This window comes from Nelumbo nucifera, chromosome 1, assembly GCF_055504915.1.
Source record: "Nelumbo nucifera cultivar China Antique chromosome 1, China Antique-T2T, whole genome shotgun sequence".
NCBI classification, from domain to species: domain Eukaryota; kingdom Viridiplantae; phylum Streptophyta; class Magnoliopsida; order Proteales; family Nelumbonaceae; genus Nelumbo; species Nelumbo nucifera.
In genome coordinates this window covers 87,673,897-87,700,423 of record NC_142649.1, presented here as the reverse complement: position 1 = coordinate 87,700,423, position 26,527 = coordinate 87,673,897, and the positions used below count along the sequence as shown (strand labels likewise).

Sequence of the window (26,527 nt, the reverse complement as noted above, 5' to 3'; positions counted from 1 at the left end):
AATAAAATATTATTTAAATATTTCAATAACTAAATATCTTAAATAAAAATATTAAAATATCTAAATAATAATATAACCACGTATTTAATATTATATAATAATTTTGAAATAAATAAAATTCAAATAATTTTTTTAAATATATAAAATTCAAATAATTTTTTTAAATATATATATTATTTAAATATTTAAATTACTAAATATTTTAAATAATGAAATACTTAACATAAGTAGATTTTAAATAGTTAAAATAATGAAATTATGTCATAATAATATAAATTATAATTTTATGGATTATTAAATTCAATAAATAATTAATATTTTAAAATTAAAATAATGATATTATTTAAATAACTAAATAGTTTTCTGAAAAATAATATTTATTGATAATAATTTTAAAATCTTAATCTATATTTATTATATACTTATATACTAAAGTTAATTATGTATTTGTTGTTTTTTGTTATAAATATATTTTCAATAATTATGTATAAATCTTTTTTATGTTTGTTATTTAGCATAAAACTTTCAATAATTATTGGAGATTAAACTATTGTTATTTAATGTTTTAAGTTCAACTTATTGTACTTATTGTATTTTTTTATAATTTATTGATTAATATTTATTAGAGATTAAACTATGATTTGAGATTACACTATTTACTGACTAATTTAATATATTTTTTAGTATTTACTGTATTTTTATAATTATTATATTTATTGTATTTTTATTATTTATTTATTATATTTTTATTATTAATATATTCTCAATGTATTTTTGTTATAAATTTGCAAGAATTATTGGAGATTAAACTATTGTTATTTATTAGAGATTAGACTATTAATTTTATTGAAATTAAGAGTGTTTATGGTTTTGTTCAGTTTGGTTGTAAGCATTTTGGCTAACGATATCGACCTGGTTAGGTTGGGGAGTTGGTCACCTGAAAACCAATAGATCATTAGTGAAAACCAGCCAATTCAAGTTATATCAAATTGGTTATTTGGTTAGTTGGTTTCAAAGATTTAAACTTAAAAAATTAAATTTAATTTTTTTTTATAAAAAATACAGTGGCATTATTAAAAAATAAAAAATTAAATCTATGATATAGAATATTTTAGACTAAGGAACATGGGAAATTTTTCACTTTTGTGTATTAAAAATATTGCTAAAACGAAATTGATCCAACCTGGTTGGGTTGGGAAATTGTTGAACAACCTTAGATGAAATTAATTAGTGTTATTTTTGTATTATAAAAAAATTATTACAAGTAGTGCGTAAAATATAAATAATTATTAATTATTTAAAAAGTTAAAATTAAAATATTGGGTACATCTTTAATATTATACATTTATTATATTGAACCAAAATAAGTATTATATATAAAAATGATTTTATCAATGATGGAAATGTAATACAAAATTTAATATCAACCTAAAAATCAAATTATTTTCCCTTTTGAGTGGTGGGTTAGTGGTTTGGGTCAAATGTTATCATAGTCAAACAAAAATTAAGTGTGATAAGTAAAAATTATTTATATAATACAAATAAAATATATAGTTTAAAATTGATTGGGAAGAAAAACTATTTTCTTATCTAGATAGTGTTTCAATGATTCAACTTTTTAAAGAAACCCATTATGTGATAATTAAATAATAAATATTTAGAAAAGATAGAACACAAAAATGAAAAAATACAAAATTTTATCGAAAATATTTAAAAACATTTCTAATGTTATATACTCATCGTAATAAAAATAGAATGTAATAATAATAATAATAATTAAATTATTATTATTATTATTTATTTTTAATCATATTATTATTGGTTATTATTTTAGTTAAACATATACATTAATACCCATGGTGCACAATGAGGCAAGTTAGCTTCTTCGAAATACGTATTTTACTTACACTGCAATAAGCACTGTTACAGCAATGTCTCTCTCCTTTCTCCCTCCGATCCATCTCCATTTCTGATACGAACAAGAATCCAAAACCCACGGAAATCGAGGAAACAAGAACAAGAATCTTCGAAAGAAACTCCAAAAACTTCACTGTTCTATGCATTGCTCTCTCTCAATAACCCTAAGTTATCTGCCTTTCCGCCTCTTCAACCTCTTTTCTGAAACTCTTCGACGAACCATCGTTGTCAATGGCGGCCTCGGGCCACCGGAAAGTAGTTTCCCGCCGGGATAATCGAGGGTCCCGCCGGTCTTGGTGTTGTTCCTTCGGTATTCCTCCCGAGAGCCCCGAAAATCTGAGCTGTGCCCGCTCCAAAACGACTCAGAAATCTGAGATCCTTTCGAAATCTGGTAATTCTTTTCCGAGTTCTCCTCTGAGCAGCAGAACTGGGTTAGTGATAGTCGGGCTCATCGATCGTCGGCGTATCTTGTCCCCCGGACGGGTTTCTCCGATTGACTCGGACGCTGCGCCCGATCCTGTTCGGGATATTGTACCGGACACTTCGTCTGTTAACGATGGTGGAGCTCCATTGGAATCGGAGACTTTCCATTCGACTGAAGAGAAGTTGCTAACACCGGAGGGACCGGAAATTTATCAGGCACCTTCCCTTAATCGTTCTTTGAGTACTGCGACGAGAGAACAGAGCTGTTCTCCGGTATTTGATGTAAGACTGAGCTTGAAGGGCAAGAACGAGGGCTGTTTGGTCTTGGAATTGGACTCCGAGGTGTTATCTGCGAATAGCTCCGTCTTTGCAGATTTGATCTCAGATTGTCGAAGGAATTCGGGCGGCGGTTCGGCTGCAAAACTCTGCAGGATTGAGGTTCCTGATGTTGAGAACTTGAGTGTCTATCGTGAGACAATTGAGCTCATGTTTCTGGAAGATATCACGAGGCGTCTGTTAAAGATGGGGGTCTCCCGTGCGATTGATGTGCTCGAGGTGAGTGTTTTAGAATCTTTTCTCGGTTTTCTGAATTCTGTAGATCTGTACTTCTGCAAGGATAGACCATGCACTTCGTTCGATTCTGTAGAAGTAGAACTGCTATCAGTTTCTATTGAACTTTGAATTTGCCCATTTGACCCAGCCACTTGTTTTGATATGGGTTGATTTCTATTGCTTTACATAAGGAAGAACAAGATGGGTTTATGTACTAAGAAATAGGTTCTAGATTGCTTTCAGAAAAAGCAGGGAGGGGGGGTGCAATGCATTTTCATGAGAACTTAGTTGTCGACTTGGGAAATTTCTTACTTGGCAAAAAAGCTTTTGAATGGATCTGGTTTGGTAATTGACTGTGTTTGGAATGAGAAAATGTACTCATGATACTTCAACATGGATTAATGATAGTAATCTTTAGCCTTTGATGATCGAACTGACTGTTTTAAAAGTTACAATAGCACTACAAGCATCACCCAGAACTTTGCTGTCTCCTGTACCATGATTATCCTTATCTGCCCATGTTTTTAGGTCTCAGCTCAAATCATTATAGAGTTAGTGCTCTGGTGGGACAAAATGGCTTTACCCGTACTGATAGTATTTCTCCATCTGCAAGCTTTCCCCGCCTGCTATTATAGCATCCTTTATCAGATCAGGCATTTCTTTTAAAGCTCTGAAGTAATGACAATATGATCTCTCTATATTGTAGGAATTATGGATTCTACTGCATACATTAGATTAATGTTACAATTGTTTCAATGTCAGGAAAGCTGTCTCATTAAAGATTAACTTGTATATTGATTTACAACTTCCAGCAATAATCTCAGAGTACTTCCTCGGTCTATATGTTTGTCTTGGCTTTGTGATGTTATAAGCACCTCAAGTACTTGGATATAATAGCATATTTCCTAAAGTTGCTTTAGTAGTAACAGTAAAATTTAAATATCAACTATAAAAGTAGGATTAAAACTTGCTGGTTTAATAAGGAATTGCTAAATACATTTTGGTCGATTTACCTTTTATCTTTTGACTAGTTCCTTTAACTTTTTATTTGAACTACCATTTCTTCGATTAACTTTAAAAAAACATACTATCGTCTCTTATATAGGCAAACCTACCAATTATCCTTTACCACCTTTGCACATGCCTTTCATGTGCAGGGCCTATATAGTACTAATAGAAAAAGTGATGCAACATCTTTTATTTTTCCCTAAAAACAGGTAAAATGACCCTCATGTCTTTTTTTTTTTTTTTTGGTAATTATGCTTTACTAGTTTTTCCCCTCTGAAACCTGGTAAGTGATACAGCATCTCCAATGGTGGTCTAAGAGATAGTTTATTCTCCTAGAGCTTTCTTCTGTCAATGGAGTTGATCTCACATTATTATTAAATATTAATATTCATGAACCATGATATTGTTGAAATAAGAGGATGTCTCAAGTCCTATACCTCCTTGTCAGTTCAAATGAGCATTTTGCTGCAATTTGCAGTTCTATTGAGTTCAATCTCAATGACCAAGATACCCCACTAAAATCATTGCCTTTACATTTTATGAGCTACTTACAAAATGAAGAAAATTTCACTATGTAATTTCTGTTTCAAAAACAAGAAGATCATGCAATTTAATAAATGAAGCTCTGCCCCTTTGTCTTTACCTTGATATAAACAATCCTTAACCTTTATATCTAGAAAAGAGAAATACATGTACATTTTTTAAATTTTCATGAAATCATGAAATCAAGTTTAAAGAAAAGGTATCTTTTCCTACTAAGGCTCATTATAGCATAGTAGGAACCTCATCTACTTACCCATCAAGGTCCCACAACTTTTATCTAATTGGAAGAATAAAAGACATATCTGAGTGGTGGAATAATTCATGTTAGTTCAAGCTGTTCCACCAAATTGTCCCCAATTGAACTATCTGACTTATTCAAATTTGTAATCGAACCAACTTTTCCCCATGTACTTAACAATGGCCCAGACTCCAGAAGAGAATCAATTTATTAGGTTCAAGTAATTCCATTTAATATTTTGAATGTACATAATGATGTTTGAATAATTTGGCTTTACAAAATCTTGACAATTTCTATTTATGACCAATAATAGCTAATATGTTGGGATGTCTGATATTCTATAGGGTTTACATTTAGTTGCAGCTACACTACCAATTTTATAACTTGTGGCCCTAGAAGTTGGGTAGTTAAGTGATTCACTATTCTCTATGAGAGCAGAACTTCCTCTGCTTCAAGAGCTTCAATTAACATGCTTGTTGAGTTGGGACATGTTGGTTTTAAAAGTAGACTGCCAAGTGTTTTGGACATACCTCAAAGTGGGGTTCTTCTTTGTATTATTCATTTGTCTCATTAACATACCCCTTGATTATTGTTTTGTTTTGATCCCAAAACAAAAAACTTTTGTTGTCTTTGTTGGACAGTGTATCACAACTTTTTTGTTGTCTTTGTTGGACAGTGTATCACAACTTTCAGTCTTGAGTTGAGAAAATGATGAGATGGATCTCTTAATTAAAAGATGTATTGGAATAAAAACTTTTTATTATCAGTTTGGACATGCTGGTTTCTTATTCTTGGATTTTTCTTTATGTTCTCTTCTCTTTTTCATTGGGGGTAGGGGACCTATACAAGGTGATAGGGATCATCTTAGGCCTTTGAAGACTTATTCTAGATAGAAGAAAGCCAATCAGTAACTGCTGATTTAGCAGGATAGTTATTCTTGGGGATTGTAATGATTTTAGTCACAGGGGTATTTTAGTTATTTTGACAATTGCAATGTAAGGTCCAGCTTATTAGTTTGAAGCATGAGTGGAAGAGTTATAATTTTGAGTTTTCTTAGCTTAGGAAGGAGTTTGGTTGACCTTGGACAGTCTATTTAATGTGTAAAGTTACAAAAACTAATGAATTTTGTAGAGAAGATGGGCCGAATGGCCCATAGGCTATTTATAGTTTTTATCTTTTATGTTCTTTGCTGTAATGGGCCTTAATCTGGGCTTTATTCTTTCTTATGTTATGTCTTTTTAATTTTCTGCCCAACTAGGGGCTTTTCTGTAAATTACTAAAGTTTAACTTAATGAAATAAAATTAAGGGAGTAAGAGAAGGGATTATGTTAGAAAATCTCTCTCTCTGAACCCAAGTTGCTGCCACCTTCTTCTTCTTCTTCTTCTTCTCTTCTCTTGAACTCTGATTTCTGCTACTTTCTTTGAATTTTTGCAACTTTCTAAACAGTCATTTCTTCTCAAAAGGCCGTTTTTCTTCTTGGTATCAGAGCAGGCTCGTTTTTCCCTTTTTTCACCTTTTTTTCCCATACACAGTGTGTATGGAGAACTGAATCGTATGAATAGTTAAAGAAACCTATTTCAGCCCAGTTGTTAGTGGTTTATGGAGTGAAGGGGACTGGTTATGTCGTCCTCTTGACAGATTTAAGTGTGTTGCCCAAAACCCTAATTTTTTGGAGAAATCTGATTGCGGGCGCCACAGGGAGTTTGACCTGGGCGCTCAGTGACTGAAGGCCTTCTCATTCTTCTTCTTGAAGATCGAATCAAGTGGATTGGTGTTCTGTGAAGTCTACAAGGAGCGGCTGAGTTTTCTCTGTTTCTCCCAGCTTCCAGGTGTGACACAGGTTATTGGCTGCATAGAGGTTGGCTCACAACACAGTTTTTGTTCTGTCTTCATTTGTTGTTATTCGTGTTGTTTGAAGTCGTTTTTTGAAGTATTTAAGAAGATGAACTCCTCAGACTTTGAAAACAAGCATGTTGCTGAATCCGGACAAGTTCCGGGAACCTCTGTAGACTCTCTACTGGCTATGACCACAATCAAGATGGATGGAACTAATTATCTGGCTTGGTCACAATCAGTAAAAATTCATATTTGTGAACTCAATGCAACCACAGATTAGTCAACACTATTTGTGGATGAATTCAGCAAAGGAAATTTGGGATAGTGTTGCTGAAACATATTCCCAAAAATTAAATGTGGCCAGGGTTTACAAGTTGAGAAGTGATGTGAAGAATTTGAGACAGGGGGAGAAACCATTAGCTGTATACTTCTCAACACTGAAGTTTTTATGGCAAGAAATAGATTTGATAGAAGCTGTAGCCTAGGACACCACTAAGGATGCTGAGACCTACAAAAAACTGGTTGAGAGAAACAGTGTGTTTGAGTTCTTGACAGGGCTAAATCCAAAGTACGACATTACAAAGCAAACTATTTTATTCAAGGATAGTGTCTCACTATCTCAAGTATATGCCTTGCTAAGTAGTGAAGAAAGCAGAAGACTTGTTCGGGTCCAAGGGGTTGGTCTAAATGATCACTTTGCTAATATGGGAGTGAAACCCAAGGGGGTTGCAGGGACTCCAAGTAGCTCAGGTAAGAAAGAGATTATCTATGAGTATTGTAAAAAGCCAAAACACACTAAAGACAAGTGCTGGAAATTGCATCCTGAGCTCTTATCACTTCAATTTCAGAAGAAGTCTGATAATATAAAGGCAGGGAGTGCCAATGTTGCTGTTGGTCCAGATAGTGATAGATACCAAACTGAAGAGATGACGGCTAGTAAGCAGTTAGCAGCTATGAAGGCAGAATATGAGAAGTTTGGGAGGATGGTCAGTCACCTAGAGGGTGTGACCTCTTTTTCCAACCCTCCAGGAAATTCAACCTCTTATGCATTTGCTCATTCAGGTATACGGGTTTTTGCCAATCATGCAACCATTTCAGGTAATCGTAGGATCCCTTGGGTTATTGATTTTGGTGCTTCTGATCATATGACCAGCCTTTCTACTTTGTTTGTTTCATATGATTTACTTCCTGGACGTGACAAAATCACCCTAGCCGATGGCTCTCTTGCCCCTATTTCTGGCAAAGGAACCATCAAGGGTACAAACTCCTTGGTTCTTCCTTCTGCTCTTCATGTACCTAGTCTAAATACAAACTTGTTATCTGTAAGTAGCCTAACCAAGTCATTAAACTGTTGTGTAACCTTCTTCCCTTCCTATTGTGTTTTTCAGGATCTGGAGTCTCAGAAGGTGATTGGGAGTGGCCGTGAGGCAAATGGAATATATCTATTGGATACTTCTGGACGTGCCATTAATAACCTGGAAAAACTGCTTTTGTGTCTACATCTACAGAGTACATCAGTCGAGTCATGTTATGTCATTTTCGTTTGGGTCATTTTTCTTTTTCTGCATCAAGTCATTTATTCCCAGAACTGTTTAAGGGAATTAGTTTGTTCAGTCTTCATTGTGAGTCTTGTGAACTGTCAAAACATTGTAGAAACAGTTATCCTCTAAGTAATAAAAGATCTTCTGCTCCTTTTAATATTGTGCACTCTGATGTGTGGGGGTCTTACCACTTACCTTCTATGGGTGGCTACAAATATTTTATCTTGTTTATTGATGACTTTTCTCGATTCACTTGGATATTTTTGATGAAGTCCCATGATGAAGTTCCCGGACTTGTGAGGCAATTCCATGAATTTGTCCTAACTCAGTTTGATACCAGAATTAAAATTTTAAGATCCGATAATGCAAAATAATATTTTGAGAAAAACCTGATCTGCTATCTCACTGATTTAGGGGTTATTCATCAAAGCTCCTATGTTAGGACCCCAGACCAGAATGGAGTTGCTGAAAGAAAAAATAGACATATTGTTGATGTTGCAAGAAGTATTCTATTTGCCTTACATGTCCCTACAAAATTTTGGGGTGATGCTGTTCTCACTGCTACCTACCTTATAAACCATATGCTATCCGGGGATTTAGGGTTTAAGTCTCCCTTCAGTCTTCTCCATCCGGACAAGGATCTTTTTCCTATTCCTCTTCGTGTCTTTGGCTACACTTGTTATGTACATATCCCAAGTGTCCAGAGACATAAATTTGAACCAAAAGCCCACAAGTGTATCTTCCTTGGTTATTCCCCCACATAGAAGGGTTACTGTTGTTTTGATCCAAAGACTAGCACTCAGTATGTCTCAATGGATGTCACCTTTGATGAGCTTTCTTTCTTTTATGGTTCTTTTTTTTTTTTGATCAATAACAATTTCATTAATTCACCAAAGAGGTTACATAAGGAAGACAAACACACTTATCTTCCAAGTACAATCAAGAAAACAAAAGAATAGGTAGAGACAAAAATTACAACTTAGCCCAAAACATTGAATCCCGTTCTGCCCCGTGTTTGGCTAAACCATCAGCTAGAGAATTGGCTGATCTTTTGACCCAGCGCATTTTATCTTCCATCTCCCACACCAACCACTTAAATTTCCTCCTCTGATTACTGTACCTCCATAAACCATTGTTGTTTGCATTCAGCCACCCTATCACCACCTCCGAATCCCCTTCAATTAAGAGTTTTCTAATGTTCATCTCCTTGGCTTTCTGGACTCCTTCCATAACTGCAAAGATCTTATCTCTAAGGGAGTCACCCACTCCAATTGGGCCTGAGAACAAGGCAAAAATGACCCCATTCTCATCCCTAAAGACACCCCCAATCCCTGATTGTCTAGGGTTCCCTCTACTACTCCCATCAAAATTTAATTTCATGAACCTAGCAGGTGGAGGTGTCCAAGACACACTCATTACTGACTTGGTCTGTGTGCACTTTGCTATTTCACCCCACTTCCTCAACATGTCATCCACTGTGTAACCTGTGAATAGTTCCAAAGATTTCAGCCACTATACAACCCTAAAATGAATGATAGTCTTTAGTTCTTCCACTCCTCTCTCAACTGCTGAGAATATCCTAAAGTTTCTTTCTTCCAATATTGTCCAACATACTGCAACCCTCAAACCTCTCCACATAGTCCTTCCCCTTTTCCTACGCCACCTGAAGACAGAAGGGGAAAAAAGGCCCTGCAGATCTGATGGAGGGTTCCATCTACACCCAAAGAGGGAAAAAGCCCATTCTCAAATTGACCTCGCAAAATGGCAAGACACCAGTAGGTGAAAACCAGTCTCCCCATCCGCTTTACAGGGAAGGGGGGGTTATAGGACTGGTGGACTGGCTTATGACTTTGAAAAAGGAAGCACAAGAAAAGAAGCCAGTGGGGGTAGGGGTCCAAATTCTAGAGTCCGCCCTTGTGAGTAAGACAACATTATCAAGAAGTTCAAGAAGGATCGAAATATTAGCAAAGTCTGAATCCCTCAAGGCCCTTCTGAGACCCAAATTCCACCTAAGCCCAAAATTGGAAGAGGACGGGGTAATGAAGGATGAAGCTGGCTCATTTTTAAGATCAAATAGAGCATACAAAGAAGGAAACTGATCCTTTAGAGGGGCATTCCCCACCCAAGTTTGTTCCCAGAATTTTATGGAGTTACTGGAATTCAGATCATACCTGATATTGGGGGAGAATACTGGAAGCAGATCGTGAATGGCTTTCCAAGGAGAAAAGTTTGTGGTCCTGGCTTTGATTCCAGCATCCCAACCATTGTGCTCCAGCCCATGTATACTTGCCACTATTCTAGCCTATAGTTTCTCCTTCTCCAAGGGGAACCTCCACAACCACTTCCCTAGAAGAGCCATATTCCTTCTCCTAACATTCCCGAGCCCCAAACCACTACAAATTTTACTCCTGGACACTACCTCCCAGCTGACTATATGATCCCTCTTCTCCTCTCCCGGTTCCCACAAGAAGTCTCTCATCAACTTCTCTAACCTGTTAGATACCTTCATTGGGATTTTGAACATAGACAAGAAGTAGATGGGTAAATTAGCAAGCGTGACCTTAATCAGTGTAACTCTTCCACCATGAGAGAGGTAATTCTTTTTCCAAGAGACCAATATTTTTTCAAACCTTTCCACCACCGGGTTCCAAAAGCTCTCCCTCGTAGGGTTGTCACCAAATGGTAACCCTAAGTAATTCAATGGCCACCCTGACACTTCACACCCCAACACTTCTGCACTCTCCTTGATCTCTCCCTCCTCCATATTCACCCCTGCTACACAACTTTTCCCAAAGTTCACCTTCAAGTTAGACATTTGCTCAAACAATTGTATCACCAACTTCAAGTTCCTGATAAAGCTCACATTGCCACTTTCATAGAAAAGAATCGTGTCATCAACAGATTGTAAGTGAGTGAGGGGGGTTTCCGTCCTCCCAACTCTCCAACCTCTAATGAGATCCCTCGAGTCTGCTCTGTGAATCAATTTCCCCAGGACCTCTGCAATTAGTATGAACAAGAAAGGAGAGAGAGGGTTTCCTTGTCTTATACCCCTACTGGCTAGAAAGAACTCTACCACTGTCTCATTCACTAGCACTGAATAATGACAATTCCGGACACAACCCATGATCCAATTGCACCATCTACCACCAAACCCAAATTTGATCAAAACTTCCCTCAAGAATTCCCAATCCACCAAGTCATAAGCCTTTTTCAAGTCCAACTTACAGACCACTCCCTTCTTTTTAGCCTTCTTAAAGTTCTCCACACTCTCATTAGCAATTAAGATTTGATCAATGATTTGCCTTCCACTCACAAATGCTCATTGATTTTGTGCTATGATATTTGGCAAAACCTCCTTCAACCTCAATGTCAACACCTTAGCAATGATCTTATACAGGCTATTAACCAAGCTAATTGGCCTAAAGTCCTTCGGGTGGGAGGCATCTTTCTTTTTTGGAATCAGAGCTATAAATATAGAGTTCACACCTGGATTGATGATTCCTCTCCTGAAAAACTCCTCAAACACCAGCAAAAGATCATCTTTCAAAATATCCCAACAGTCCTGATAAAAACCATTGTGAACCCATCCGGCCATGGATCTTTTGTTCTATCCATAGAAAACACAACCTCCTTAATCTCTTCCAAATCAACTCTTCTTTCCAACCTTCTCCTATTCTCCACCCCTACATCTGGCCAATCCAAACCTTCTACCAAACACCCTTCTACTTACCGGCCTTCTTAGAATGGATTCAATGTGCTCCACACAAGCCCCGACTATCTCCTCTTGTTGTTTTAACTCAACTCCACCTACTACCAATTTGGAGATAAAGTTCCTCCTTCCATCCGCCAAAGAGTGAAAATACCTAGTGTTTCTGTCTCCCTCCTGCAACCATTTACATCGAGATTTTTGCCTCCAGCTTATTTCTTCCTTATGCAGGCAATCCTCTAATTGCCTTCTCAAGCCTCTCCTGAGTTCCTTATCTTCCTCTCCAAAGTCTCCCATTTCTTCTTTAGAGTCAATGTTTTCAAGTTGGTCCATCAGCGTTTTCTTTCTTTCTTCTAACCTCCCAAACTCCAAAAGATTCCACTCCTTGACCTTTGCTTTTACAAATTGTAGTTTCTTATGGAATCTTATCCCTTCCCAATCCACCATTGGGTTACAGTCATACCACCACTCCCTTACTTTATTGGTAAACTCAGGGTGGAGTAACCACATGTTTTCAAATCTAAATGGGGCGGGTCCTCCACTCCTTTCCTCCTTACAAATCACTAAGGGCCAATGGTCCGAGGTCACTCTTGGGAGAGCTCTTGAAGCCAAATTTCCCCAATGTTCTTTCCAATCCAAAGAGAACAGGAATCTATCCAACTTAGAGCAGATGAGACTAGATTGGAGATTTGACCATGTAAATGTTTTGTGGGCTAAAGGAATCTCTTTAAGCTCAAAGGCACTCACAAACTTGTTAAACTTTCGCATGCTTTTTGTCACCCTCTGATTAATTTTATTGGTTTCCTCCGAGTATCTAATCACATTAAATTCGCCACCCACACACCATGGCCCATCCCACACTCCTCTAACATCAGCCAATTCCTCCCACAACTCATTTCTCTCTCTGTAGTCATTTGGTTCATATACATTTATGAGCACCCATACATAACCATCCTCTTGCTGCTTAAACTTCATGGAAACCAAATACTTCCCAATCAGCTCTTCCAGGCCTTCAACTGCATCCCTCTTCCACATTGTTACAATCCCCCCCCGAAGCACCCCACAAAGGAGTAACCACCCAGCTAATCCCCTGGCTTTCCATACACTCCTCGCCCAACTATTATTAGACTCCATTCTCTTGGACTCCTGTAACAGAACAATATCTTGGTAATACCTCCTTATCACCTCTTTTATTGTTGCTCTTTTTCTTGCACTCCCTATTCCCCTCACATTCCAACTAAGTATCTTCATTTCCACTTCTTTCTTGACTCCCTCTCTACCTACCCACTACTTTCCCCCTTTTCTTCTATCTCCTGTTGCTCCAAACTTCTTATCCCCTTCTACATCTCTTTTCAGTCTCTCTACTTCACTCAGTTTCCTCTTCTTCGTTTTTATCTCCTTCTTCCTCTTCTGTAGACCTTCTTTCAGCACATTCAGATCTTCCAGCCTACACCCCATCTTCCCCACAAATTCTGCTATCTTGTCCTCTTTCACCGAATCCTCCACCCCTATCCTTCCTGCACTTTCCCCTCCAACTCTGCCCCCCTGCCCTTCCCTCCTCGCCTCTGGTCCCACCCCTCTTCTCTCCTCTCCAACCATCCCCCCTCTCCTGTTACCTGCCTCCAGCCATGTTCTCTCCCCACATTCCTCTCCCACTCTACCCTCCTTCCTTTCCTTCCTCTCCACTGACCCCTCCCCTCTTCCTTCCTCCCCACCCCTCCTCCAAGTCAGAATTCCTTCCACTTCACTAAACACTCTTTCAATGATTTCCCACACCTTTTCGTTCCTATACCTCCCTTCCCGCTCCTCCCCACATTCCTTCACTTCTCCACTACCTTGGACAACCCACCATCTAGCTTGGCTGCATATTCATGGGCTATAGTACATGGCGCCGAGACGGAATCTAGAACCAAAGACACAGGAGACACATTAGTAGCACAAACCGAATTCACTTTGTTACCTGGGATTGGTAGAAAGGTTGGAAAAGGACTGTTCCCGACCTCCCTCTCTTGTTTCAAAGGTTGGTAAACGTCTGTCTCCCTGAGTTGGTTGGAAAGTACTTTTGTCCTTTGGTCACTCTGGTGATCTCTCCTCTTTACCCCTGAATCACCCCTAGGAGGTGTGTTCCTACTTTGCTTCAGGTTCTCCCGATTTGCCCCTTCTGTTGTACCTTGCACACTCTGGAGTCTTGGAGATGAATTAGTTTGGTTACAATCTTCACCCTGAAATTAGCTTGCAATATTCCATCCATCCATGTCACCTCCGGCATAGCCACCTTTGTCGTTTACACTGCCCACGCTGGTACCATCATCTGAGCTTTCGTTCAAATCTTCATCTTCCTCACTACATTGCACCCAGCCTTCATTCGCCTCTTCCCTCTCTTTTGCTCTTTCCCTTGCATATCTTGGATTTGGCCTGTCTGAGGAGAGTCGCAGGGAGCTAACCTCCTCACAGTTCCAGCGGGGGACCCACTGAAAGTTCCCCTTCTCCAACTTCCACTGCTGCGAACGTCCCCCATCCATTCTCGCCATTTGAGATGAAGATAGACCAAGTTCACTGTCTAGTAATGGTCTATGTTGTGTCTCCTTACCCTGACCCACGTGACAACTTAAGTTATCACGTGGGTCAATCAAAAAAGACATGTGTTCGGTATTAGGCCCACTCGACCCGCCAACGTGACCACTTAAGTTGTCACATGGGCCCTTAAATGAGTGGCCCGGTTCACTTTCCAACCCGCCCAACCCACCCACATGACTTTTTAAGTTGTCACGTGGCTCCTTCCAAATTTGTCCCGGTTTAATCTTCAGCCTGCCCGACCAACCCACCACCTTCACCGGCTCGGACCAAGCCATTCTGCTCCCAGAAGCAATCTGCTTCTTTGTCATGTCAGCATAAGATGAAGAGCCCGCCCTAATTTTGTTTAATTCAAACCCATTTGAATTAATTTCCTTAAATAGGTTGCCTATCGTTTGGTTTTCCCCAGCCGACACAGTAACCCTAGATTTAACCTTCATCTGCTCCACCTTTTCACCGCCCTCCCTCTTCCCTCCACATGTCCACCACCCTGTCATCTCATCATCTTCAACCTTAGGACCTCCTTCTCACCACGACCATTCGACTTCTGAAGCCACCCACACCTTGTACCAGGCTTCATCCGAACAGATATCAAAGAACCTTGGCAAGTTCTTCTGTCTAACACCAGCAACGTGTAACTCCACTGCACTCAGGTTACGTCTATCAGCCTTCACTAAAACACCTCCCAGTCTTTGCACTATATACTCAAGAACAGGGTTCCGCCATAGGTGAAATGGAAGGCCTATTAGCTTCAGCCAAACACACCCATCTTGAACTTTGACTTCATTGCAGATTGGGCTCCAGTTCTGAACCTGTATCAGACTTCCATCCACCACAACTGCTTTGAAGCTTAGTTCCTGGTTGCCTACATCAAGCACGGCTTTCGTCTCCGCAAAAGGGAACAGCATTGCTTCATTCCCAGCACCCATCTCTCCTGCAACTGTACTCAGAACCTTCTTCCAATCTGTCACCCTTTTATCAGCCACTAACACCATTCTTTTTTTCCAATCGATGCTGCCTCCTCCTGAGTTTTTTGACTCTGGTCTTCAAGCTTTTGGCCAGTTGCCTTCCCTTCATCCACTCCCTTCTCTTCCGAAGCTACAAGGTAAGACTGCAGCACCTGCACAAAAGCCATCGACCCTTTCTGCAATCTCCCTTCCGGCACACAAAGCATTTGTTTTCCATTTGCTCCAAAAAACTCCACCACAGTGACGAACCACCCCTTCTTGTTTCTATTCAGTTCTGTTACATATCTCTTGCCTGGAACTGACATGGAATTTTTCCAACCATTCACCATACCAGAGTTGATAGCCCCATCTATGAAACCTTTCATCCATGCTATAACCTCCTTTGACACCAACACTGTTGCCCTGTTATTCTCTCTGATTTTCAGTACAGCCTTTGGTCCTTTCCTCTTCGAACTTGAACGTCTTGGCTTCGATCGACACCTCAGACCTCCATCTTCCTACTGCTCTGAATCCTCTTTCACCCTCCATCATTCTCCCAAAGGGAACAGCACTTCGATCAACACTGTCACCCAAGTTATTCAGACAGGCGATGACCTGTCGGCGCACTTCGATCAACAGCACTTCACCTCTTGATGCCCATTCTCCACACAACCTGGTTGGTGTTCGGTGCTTGCAATCAGGAATTTCGAAGAGGTAAAAACAGAAGGTAGATGAGATGGTTGCCGCTACCTCTGCTGGATGTCCAAAAGTAGAAAGTGATCAACAGTTTCAGCCGAAAGGCATGGAACTGGTGAGGAGGAGAGAGTGATAGAGAGATCTGGCCGGATGTCGCCGTTGTTACTCGATTTTGGAACCTCTGATCGCAGCCACTGTCTCAACAAAGAAGATGAGGAAATGCTGGTTTGATTTAGATGAGAGAGAAAAGCGATGGAGAGTGGATCAGAATGATTGTCGGTCTTGACAGTAATGGAAAGAGGGAGAGAGGAAAAGAAAGAGAGTTTGAAATGAGGGCACTGCTGCTGCTAGGAGTTGCAGTGGCGGTTCTGCCCAAGCGAGGATGACCGAGAAGAGGGAGGTTTGATGCTGAGAGAGAGTTCTGATGGATTGGTAAGTAGAAGGTGAGAGAGAGCTCTATGGAGGGATGGCTTGCTGTTGCAACTGGTTCGGGACAGGAAGAAAGAGAGAGAGGAGGAGAGAGGGAGAGAGAGATCTATGGAGGTGACGGAAACTGAGAGAGGAGGAGGAAGAAGAAGGAAGAAAGAAAAAGAAAGAGGAAAGAAGAAGAGGAGAGGGAGAGAGAACGGCCGCCGGAGGTTGGGGATTACCATCGCTTGCCATTGCTGTGGTTCGGTGTTCGAACAAGGGAGAGAAGAGAACTATAGCCTTTTATGGTTCTTCTCTGGAGAGACATTGTCCAAAGGGGGAGGATTTGTCACAGGTGTTTGCTCTTCCTCTTCCTGTTCTAGTTGAGTCTTTTGTTGAGTCTCTTCCTCCAAATGAGTCAAGGGAGGATCAATCACTTCACTCTCATTCTAGTGTTCCTATTCCTCCTCCTTTACCTCCTCGCCCTCTTTTTAATCCCAGGTTGTACCAATGGCAGAGAACCAGAAATGAGTAGATTGTTTCCCCTCCAACACATGAGCCTCATGCACTTCCAGTTACAGATGAGACAACAGGTACTGTTACAGCCCCTTTAGAGCCATCCTTCCTAGATCTTGATATCCCCATTGCTATTAGGAAAGGAAAAAAGAAGTGTACTACACATTGCATTTCCAAACACCTTTCTTATAGTTTGCTCTCTCCTTCATATTTTGCCTACCTTTCTTCTATTGCTTCTAACCCAATTCCCAGGTCTGTGTTAGAAGCTCTTACTATTCCAGAATGGAGGGATGCTATGAGAACAGAAATTGATGCCCTGCACAAGAATGCCACTTGGGAAGTGGTTGATTTGCTTGAAGGGAAGGATCCAGTAGGCTATAAGTGGGTTTTTACTATCAAATATCATGCTGATGGCACCATTGAAAGGTACAAGGCTAGGCTGGTTGCAAAAGGCTATACACAGACATATGAGATTGATTATCTGGAGATTTTTGCCCCTGTTGCCAAGATGACTTCTGTGAGAGTTCTGCTATCTTTGGCTGCACACTCAGACTGACCACTTTATCAACTGGATGTAAAGAATGCATTTCTAAATGGAGAGTTACATGAGGAGGTCTATATGTCTCTTCCTCCAAGGATGTATGAACCAGATATGAAAGGAAAGGTCTGTAGGCTGAAGAAATCTCTTTATGGACTCAAACAGTCTCCTAGAGCATGGTTTGAAAGGTTTAGGGCTGCCCTTGTTAGCTTTGGCTATGTACAGACACAGTCTGATCATACCCTCTTTGTGAAGAGGAGAGGATCATTGGTCGTTTACTTGATTGTGTATGTTGATGATATTGTTGTGACTGGTAATGATGTCTCAGGGATTAATCATCTCAAATCTTTCCTTCATACAGAGTTTGAGATCAAAGATCTGGGGGAATTGAGATACTTTCTTGGCATAGAAGTTGCTAGATCCAAGGATGAGATCCTTATCTCTCAGAGAAAGTATGTTCTTGATTTGCTCTCTGAAACAAGGAAGATGGGTGCTAGACCAGTTGCTACTCCTATCGATATGAGCCATAAACTCTCTGCTTCAGATGGAATATTGTTAGAAGATAAGGGAGTCTTCCAGAGACTACTTGGAAAACTTCTTTATCTATGCATGACTTGGCAAGACATTGCATATGTTGTCAGTTGCATCAGTCAGTTCATGCATGCTCCTAGGGATACTCACATGGCAGCAGCAGAGCGGATTCTGTGTTATTTGAAGGGCTCCCCTGGAAAGGGAATTCTATTTGCTAAGCATGGCCATATGAAACTTGAAGCTTACACTGATGCTGACTGGGTCGGAAACATTGATGACTGAAGATCTACCTCTGGGTACTATAGCTTGGTGGCAGGTAATATTGTCTCTTGGAGAAGCAAGAAACAATCAGTTATTGCTCGATCTTCAGCCGAAGCAGAATACAGAGCCATGGCTCATGGAGTTTCTGAACTATTGTGGCTTAGATCCTTGATGAAGGAACTGGGTATTGAGCATGAGAAGCCAATGATGTTATACTGTGATAATCAGGCCGCCATCAACATTGCTCACAACCCAATGCAACATGACAGAACTAAGCATATTGAAGTTGACAAACACTTCATTCGAGAAAGAGTGGCTTCTGGAGAAGTGTGTCTACCTTTCATCACCTTTGAAGGACAGTTAGCTGATTTCCTCACTAAGGGCATTCCCAAGGCTAAACTTCAACATGATACTGGCAAGCTTGGCATGATTGACATCTATGCTCAGCTTGAGGGGGAGTGTAGAGAAGATGGACCGAATGGCCCATAGGCTATTTATCCTTTTTATCTTTTATGTTCTTTGCTGTAATGGGCCTTAATCTGGGCTTTATTCTTTCTTATGTTATGTCTTTTTAATTTTCTGCCCAACTAGGGGCTTCTCTGTAAATTACTAAAGTTTAACTTAATGAAATAGAATTAAGGGAGTAAGAGAAGGGATTATGTTAGAAACTCTCTTTCTCTGAACCCAAGTTGCCACCACCTTCTTCTTCTTCTTCTTCTTCTCTCCTCTTGAACTCTGATTTCTGCTACTTTCTTTGAATTTTTGCAACTTTCTAAACAGTCCTTTCTTCTCAAAAGGCTGTTTTTCTTCTAATTTGATTTTTTTTAGTACTATATGTGACTTTTGGTGAGTGATTTCCAAAGTTCAAGATGATTCTAGGAACCCCTATTACGATTCTTAGTTTTTTTTCTCTCTTTCTCTTGTCTTCTCTTGCAAGTTTTCTCTATTAAAAAACTAACACTAACAGTTATCAAATACCTAGGAGAAGTCATTTATTCAACATCTAGTCAAGGACGCAATTTATCCTGTGCCAAACCATTTGTGCACTAAAAAGGACTCGATTTCTCTTGTTGTCCTTTTGTGCCAAACCATTTGAAAACATCTCCAAATTTAATCTACCTCTTTTGTCCACCACTCCTAATGACTCTGGTCTTCAAGCCATCAAATTCTTTTTGTTCTCTCTTTGCGAAGCTATGCATATATCAAGAATTTCAGCCCTAAAATTGCTTGTTAATCAATCACACAGCTGTAACCCTTGACTTCTTCACATTCCATAAACCTGCCCCTGGCCCCACAAGGCCAAACTTATAGCTAAACCATTATAAACACCAATTCCCTTGCGGTCATTCTCAAATTTGCTACCAGTTCAGCCTTTGATCATGTCAGTCCCACATCATTTGGTATTAGAGCTCTCAGTCATACAGCTCTACTGGTCTAGGTTGGAAATAGTTTGGCATTGAAGGGAAACCTTTTCAATAGTCTAGATATGCTGGTTTCTTTTTCTGTTTTCTTTTCCCTCTTTCTCTTTTCTGCTGTTCACCCCTTGTTTCCACTAAAAATTCTTGCTATTCATTACCTAAAAGAAAAGGAAAAAAAGGTTTGCTGGTTGTAACATGATCAGTGCAATTTATAATTTTAGAAATTGATTTCCTACCAGTGTGCTACCAAGGCTAGTCTAGTCCATCATATTTTACTTTAGAAATTTATAATTCAATTTTTACATCAGTAATAAAGAGGGTTTTCAGTGATCTTAAATGCCATCCTTTAGACCAATAAGTTCCTTGTACCTGATTACCTTGAATGGTTTACTTGTGCTCTCAAGTGTTTAAAAGCTTATGGGACAAAGTGATGGCACCATTGAGTTTTGGTGAATTCTTTTCTGCTTCATTTGATGGCTCTGGACTATTAGACTCAGGAGTCAATATTATATTTCATTTCAGGTCTCAGCAGGCATCACGTTTACAAAAGGCATTTTATCTTGTTTGAAATACATTGAGGCTGTTCCTTGGAGTGAGGATGACGAAGAGAAGCTTAAGAAGTTGTTTACAAAATTTGCTTTTAACAATGCAACAGCTAGAGAAGTATTGGGCCGGCTGCACTCACTAGATCAAGTTGATTCCCAGCAACATTTGGCGATGCAACTCATTTGGTCAATCACCAGTGGTGCTGATGCTAGTGCAAGGAATGAGCTCAAGTCCTTGGTCACGGGCCTTTTGTCCAAGAGCTCAGTATATGAGAAGGGTGCTATAAGTCTAAACAAGGAGGATCTCTATGTCGTTTGTCAAAATTGTCTGAGTTCACTGGTTAGACTATTTGGGGAAACATCTGACTCTGCTAGGGAGAAGTCAGGAAAAGAAGAGAATGGTAAGCCCTTGATCGAGCAAATCTCAAGGCAAGTTGACAACTTAAACTGGCTTCTAGAGATTCTGCTGGAAAGGCAAATGGCAGAAGACTTTGTTGATATGTGGGCAGATCAAGGAGACTTGCTAAGGATCCATGAGCTGGTGTCTCCAATGATCAGGTATGAGCTCAGCCGAGTTTCAGCATACATATTCATTGCCCTTGGGAGAGGGAAGCTGCACTGCCGATTGGAGGCCAGATCGCAGGTCCTCCAAGCATGGTTTGGCCCTATGCTGGTAGACTTTGGTTGGCTGCAGAGGTGCAGAAAAGGGCTAGAAATAAAGACGTTGGAGGAAGCCATGGGCCAAGCACTCCTTACGCTCCCACTGAAGCAACAGCATTGGCTGTTCATGGAATGGTTCCGATGTTTCTCCAGGAATGGCACCGAGTGTCCTAATCTTGGCAAAGCCTTTCAAATCTGGTGGCGCAGGTGCTTCTTGAGGGCCCCTGAAATTCGCACCGTAGAATCACGGTAGCCATTGGCGTTTCACCTTCTTTCATTTGTATTATCATCGTCCGTAAATGTAGAATTGTAGATCACCTATGTAGATTAGTGATTCAGTGTTTTAACAAGCAGTCAATTGCTATTAACAATTCATTGATGCAAACTGTCATTTGCTTCAACAACAATTCAGCAATATTAATATATAGAGGCTAAGAAGGCATCCATGTGCATATTATCAAGCTAAACTGGACTGGCCTACTCTTGAAACTGATGATCAAGAAAAAGGTACACTGATGAAGCATCTCGCCCTCTTCTTCATCTGGGGTGAATGGCAACTAACTCCATGCCTGCATTCAAGAGCGTATGCATTTCGATGTACTCTGTTTCTAGCTACGAGAGGAAGGTCCGCTTGGTTCCACATGCTCCAGCTATTCGTCTATTCCCACTAGGGGTGTCAATTGATCAGTTTTGGTTTGGATTCAATCTGATCCAAATTTTATCAAATCGGATTTGGATGGTCTATTATAATTATTGGATTGGGACAATCCAAAATAAATTGATCCATATTCTTATTGGTTTGATTTAGACCTAAACCAAATTTCCAATAATCCGATCATGAGGCCAAACCCTTGTCTAATTTGAAATCAATCAAAGCTGAAAATAGTAGAAAATCACTTTTATGAAAACATTTTTATAAAAACACTTATAAAAGTACTTTTATGAAAAGTATTTTTACAATAGAATTTTTATAAAAATACTTTTACAAAAGCACTTTTATGAAATCACTTTAATAAAAACATACAAAAGTATTTTTACGAAAGCACTTTTATGAAATCATTTTTTACAAAAGTACTTTTATGAAAGCACTTTTATAGAAGTACTTTTATAAAAGCATTTTTACGAAAGCACTTTTATGGAAGCACTTTTAGAAAATCAATTTTCTTTAAACTTTTACGGAAGCACGCATTTTTATAAACACTTATGAAAGTACTTTTATAAAAGTACTTTTACAAAAGCACTTTTGTAAAAGTCTATGGAAGTACTTTTCGAAAAGTGCTTTTACAAAAGTACTTTTACAAAAGTACTTTTACAAAAGCACTTTTTTGAAGTACTTTTCGAAAGTACTTTTATAAAAACGCTTCTAGAAAGTACTTTTATAAAAACACTTCTATGAAAGTACTTTTATAAAGTACTTTTACAAAAAGTACTTTTACAAAAGCACTTTCACAAAAGTACTTTTATAAGTCTATGGAAGTACTTTTCGAAAAGTGCTTTTGTGCTTTTACAAAAGTACTTTTGTAAAAGCAATTTTATGAAAATATTTTTATCAAAATACTTTTACAAAGTGTTTTCTCAATGTTAAAAGTGCTTTTATATAATTTTTGATATTTCATTCGGTTTGGATTGGATCCAATCCAATCCATTTACATTTTAATGAATTGGATTGGATTGGGTCCAATCCATTTATAAGTGGACTCACATTGGACTGGATCAGGTTGGACTAAATCCGTCCAATTGGCCCCTCTAAATTTCCCACCTAGTCTCTGACTCTGAGTAGTGGCATCAATGGACCGGGTGGTTTTGGTCCAACCAAATCTGGTTTAAATCCATTGACAGACAACCCTGACCATATCCAATCTGAATCTAGTGAAGAGAAAGCCCAACCCTATCTGATTTAAATGCAAATGGGTTAGGTTGGGTTGGAATGGTTGATCCGAACTGGTCTCCCTAAACTAAAATAAAAAAAGAAAATCATATAAAACTATAGAAAAATGAAGGATAACATAAAATACAAGAAAAAAAAAACATAAGTTATATATAGAGAGGGGGGGTGCAACTTGGGTGGGTTTGGGTTGGGCTAAATTTGATGAGCTTGGCCGGAAGGCTTGAGCCCAAAGCAGTGTAAAATATTAACTTGGGCCAACCCAAGTCGCACACCAGAGAGAGAGAGAGAGAGATTTGTTGCATCGACCATTAAACCCTACACTTGCTCGATGTGATAAACATGTGGACCTTTTAAGTCTGGACCGGTCCAATCTAATGTCTTATTGGACCATCAAACCATTGGATCATTAGACTTGGATTGGGAACAGCCCAAATCCAGTCCATTGACACCCCTATCTCTAAGTTTTTGCAACATATATTCCTTTTAAATGTGTAGGACTTGGGAAGATAAAGCACAACATTATGAAAGGAATTCAGATCTGAGATTGAATTAGTATGGATTTCCCATGTAAAGCTGCTTGGTTGTGACTTGTGAGAGCATTAATCATTTAATTGCTGGTTCCATAGGCATACATTGTGGTCCTGAGTCCTGACGGGTATCATGTCATCATCGTCACCTCCTTGACATGAGATGACTGATACAAGCCTATGTGCTCTAATTTAGTAATTTCTGGGATCCTCAATTCTAATATGAAAATGGTTAGTCAAGAACCGTTTCAACTTTCAAGTTTCAAGTGGTCCGTCCGTATGCTCTCTCAACTTTTATTTCAGTTCTGCCACGAATGAGAATTCAAGTTCAGACTGCATCTCAGACTAGTTGTAGTTCTGCTGTCAGACTTAAAGATTCCCCTCCTAAAATGCCAGCTATTGATATTTCTTTGGTGACTGTTGGGTTAAAGCTTGAGAGTTGAGAGAGTTTTGACATTTGTGATGTGGCAAGACTAGTTCCTCCCATTAAATTATCATATAAACTATACGAAGTTAGTTTTACCTCCTTCGCACCCAGATCTCTCTTTACCTTGGAGATCTAATTAATTTGGTCAATGGTCATTCTCATGAAGAGGATACTTTTTTTTTTTTTAATTGTTTCTGGGCTGCCACAATAGGAATATGATAACCTTGGGCCACCAGTTCTCCATCATGGGCCAGCAAGAGAAGAGTTTGGCCTGAACCTTGGCAATTGGCAGAGCTTGAAAAACCAATAACCTTGGCAATTGGTACAAGTTGAAAATCCAAAAAACCCAAAATTGGGAGGTTTGATCAATCTAACCTCTCCAGTGTTTTGAGGCTTTCAAGCTTCCAGTAAAAGCGTGGTCATCTATTTCATTACATTGTTTTCAAATTGTCGTTGACCCGGATAGTCAGACTGTTACGCTTGAAAACTATCCAAACAACTGGTTCCATTTCACTCTCAACCTGTTTTTTGATCCAAAACTGTTGACTTGATCAGTGACCCACTGACTCAAACGGTTAAACCGTCAACCCGTTCGACTCAAACAATGGCTTTTAATCATTTTTTATTTTAATTATTTTTTTTTATTTTTTAACTTAGAACAGGCCATCTATTCGAACTGGTCGATCGAACTGCTGACCTGGACAGAGATGGCCAAAGCGGTTTCAATTCCAGGTTGATTTTTAAAACATTATCACTACATGAACACGCATGTTACACAAAGAATCAATAGGATCAAGTTGGGCAGGGGGTTCATTTTGCATTATAACAGCTTCAGATCTATCATTATTTGCTACTTGAGAATACATTTGAGATATAAACGAAAAAAAAAAAAACTACTGTGCCAGGATTTTAATTTTGTTGAATCGAGAATAGTGAAATTCGAAGACTGTATTAGTCTTAGATATGGGTATCTAAGACTACTGTTCTGTGAAATTCGAAGACTGTGCCAGGATTATAACAGCTCAAAAACTACTGTTCCATTTCTAATCTTAGATATGGGTATCAACCACCAAACAATATCAAATCTTCTGTGTCTTACTTCTATGTGATTGTGTTTTCTTTCGTGTATTAACATCTATTGGTTTATATAAATCAGTATCAAACTATCAGTTTTGTATTGGTTCCTATATTTATCTTTATTTAGTCCATCTTGGTCCATATAGTTCTAATAACGGAGTGTGAGCTTGATATTATTGGAATTCAATGGATGTATCACGCCCCTCGGCCCAAGAGAGGATACATATAAGCCGTATTATATTTGATACTTTAAACCTAATTGTTATTGATGTATACTAAGCTAGACATGAATCATACTTCATGGATGGAAAATATGATGGCTACGACCATAAACAAATTGGTTTTGGCTATAGCTGAATTCAATCTGCCTTACCAGAATTTGATACCATATATATTTCCGATGTAAGGCAACTTGGAAATGTAAACACTTAGGGCTGTAACTTGGGCCAGATTGAAGTTTGGATTAGGATTAGGGTCCGAGGGTTTAACAACTCGGGTTAGATAAGGGTTGACCTAAACCCGAGACCAACCCAATTTACAGCCCTATGAAGGAGTATAAATGCAAAAATATATATAATGCAAATACATGTAAAATAATGCAAAGTATAAAGTTTTGCACTCTACAAATTTGTATTTGTACTCTTTTCAAACTAAACCTTAGGTTTAATTTGTTTGTGATTCAAATTTCAATTACACTAGTGTAAATGCATAAGATTGCAAATATGGGAGTCTAAATTCTAGTTTATTTTTTGCTTTAGAATTGATTTTCTCTTATTTGTTTGGGATAAGTAAAATAGGAAGTCAAATGATAAATGATGTGGTCGTCACCTTATATATATGAAAGATAATGAAGGTGGAGGATGGTTGTTTGTTTTGGAGATAATGAATGTGGTCCTCACTTTAGGCTCAGTTTGGAAGGAGTACAAATACAAATATGTAGAGTGCAAAACCTCGTATTTTATTTTGTATGTATTTGCACTATACATATTTGTATTTGTACGCTTTACAAACTAAGCCTTATGAGAGGGAATTGAGGTAGGAGAAAGGTGGTGCAAATCAAAGCTTTGAAAGGCTAATGGCATAGTTGAGGCCAAGAATCAAAGTATCGATATTGAGTATTGAATTGCGCAACTTGGATATGGATATGGATATGGATACTGATACACTAATGCATGGATATCAACAATATATATATATATATATATATATATATATATATATATATATATATATAGAAATGCTTGGATATGCTAGAAATTCCATAAATTACATTAATAACACTAAATTTAAATCAAAATATCCATAAATTATGTATAAATACATAGGAAATGTATATTTTAATGATATATATGAAGAAATATATTACAATTAATATATTAGGATGCATAAATATATTACAATTTTAATGATAATGCATCAATTAAGAGTCCAAGATATATTATATAATTTCTTACAAATTAATACATGCACAAAGTCATTATTTTGTTATTTTTTATTTAAGTCCAAGGCAAAAAAATGTATGCAACTATTATATTTTAATTATTATGTCATTTAATTTTTAATATTAACAAAAAAAAATCAACTAAATATTAAATTCTCAAATGTTATAAAAAATCAACTAATTATTAAATTCTCAATGCAATACTTTCTACGGGACCACAAAAAGGCCTTTTAAGTACTTAAACGCATTTGGAGAATAAGTCTAAAATAGCACTTTTCTAAAAATAAACAATAATTGGGTGGTATTTT

The 26,527-nt window shown here is 38.4% G+C and overlaps 1 protein-coding gene across 1 annotated transcript; it reads left to right on the top strand.

Moving 5' to 3' along the window:
- The first annotated feature begins 1,870 nt into the window (after positions 1-1,870).
- LOC104599581 (BTB/POZ domain-containing protein At2g13690-like) lies at positions 1,871-21,308 on the top strand. Its single transcript, XM_010262190.2, has 2 exons — positions 1,871-2,895; positions 20,177-21,308. The coding sequence occupies exons 1-2, from the start codon at positions 2,149-2,151 to the stop codon at positions 21,110-21,112; spliced, it is 1,683 nt and encodes a 560-aa protein (XP_010260492.1). The 5' UTR covers positions 1,871-2,148; the 3' UTR covers positions 21,113-21,308.
- Positions 21,309-26,527: the final 5,219 nt, after the last annotated feature.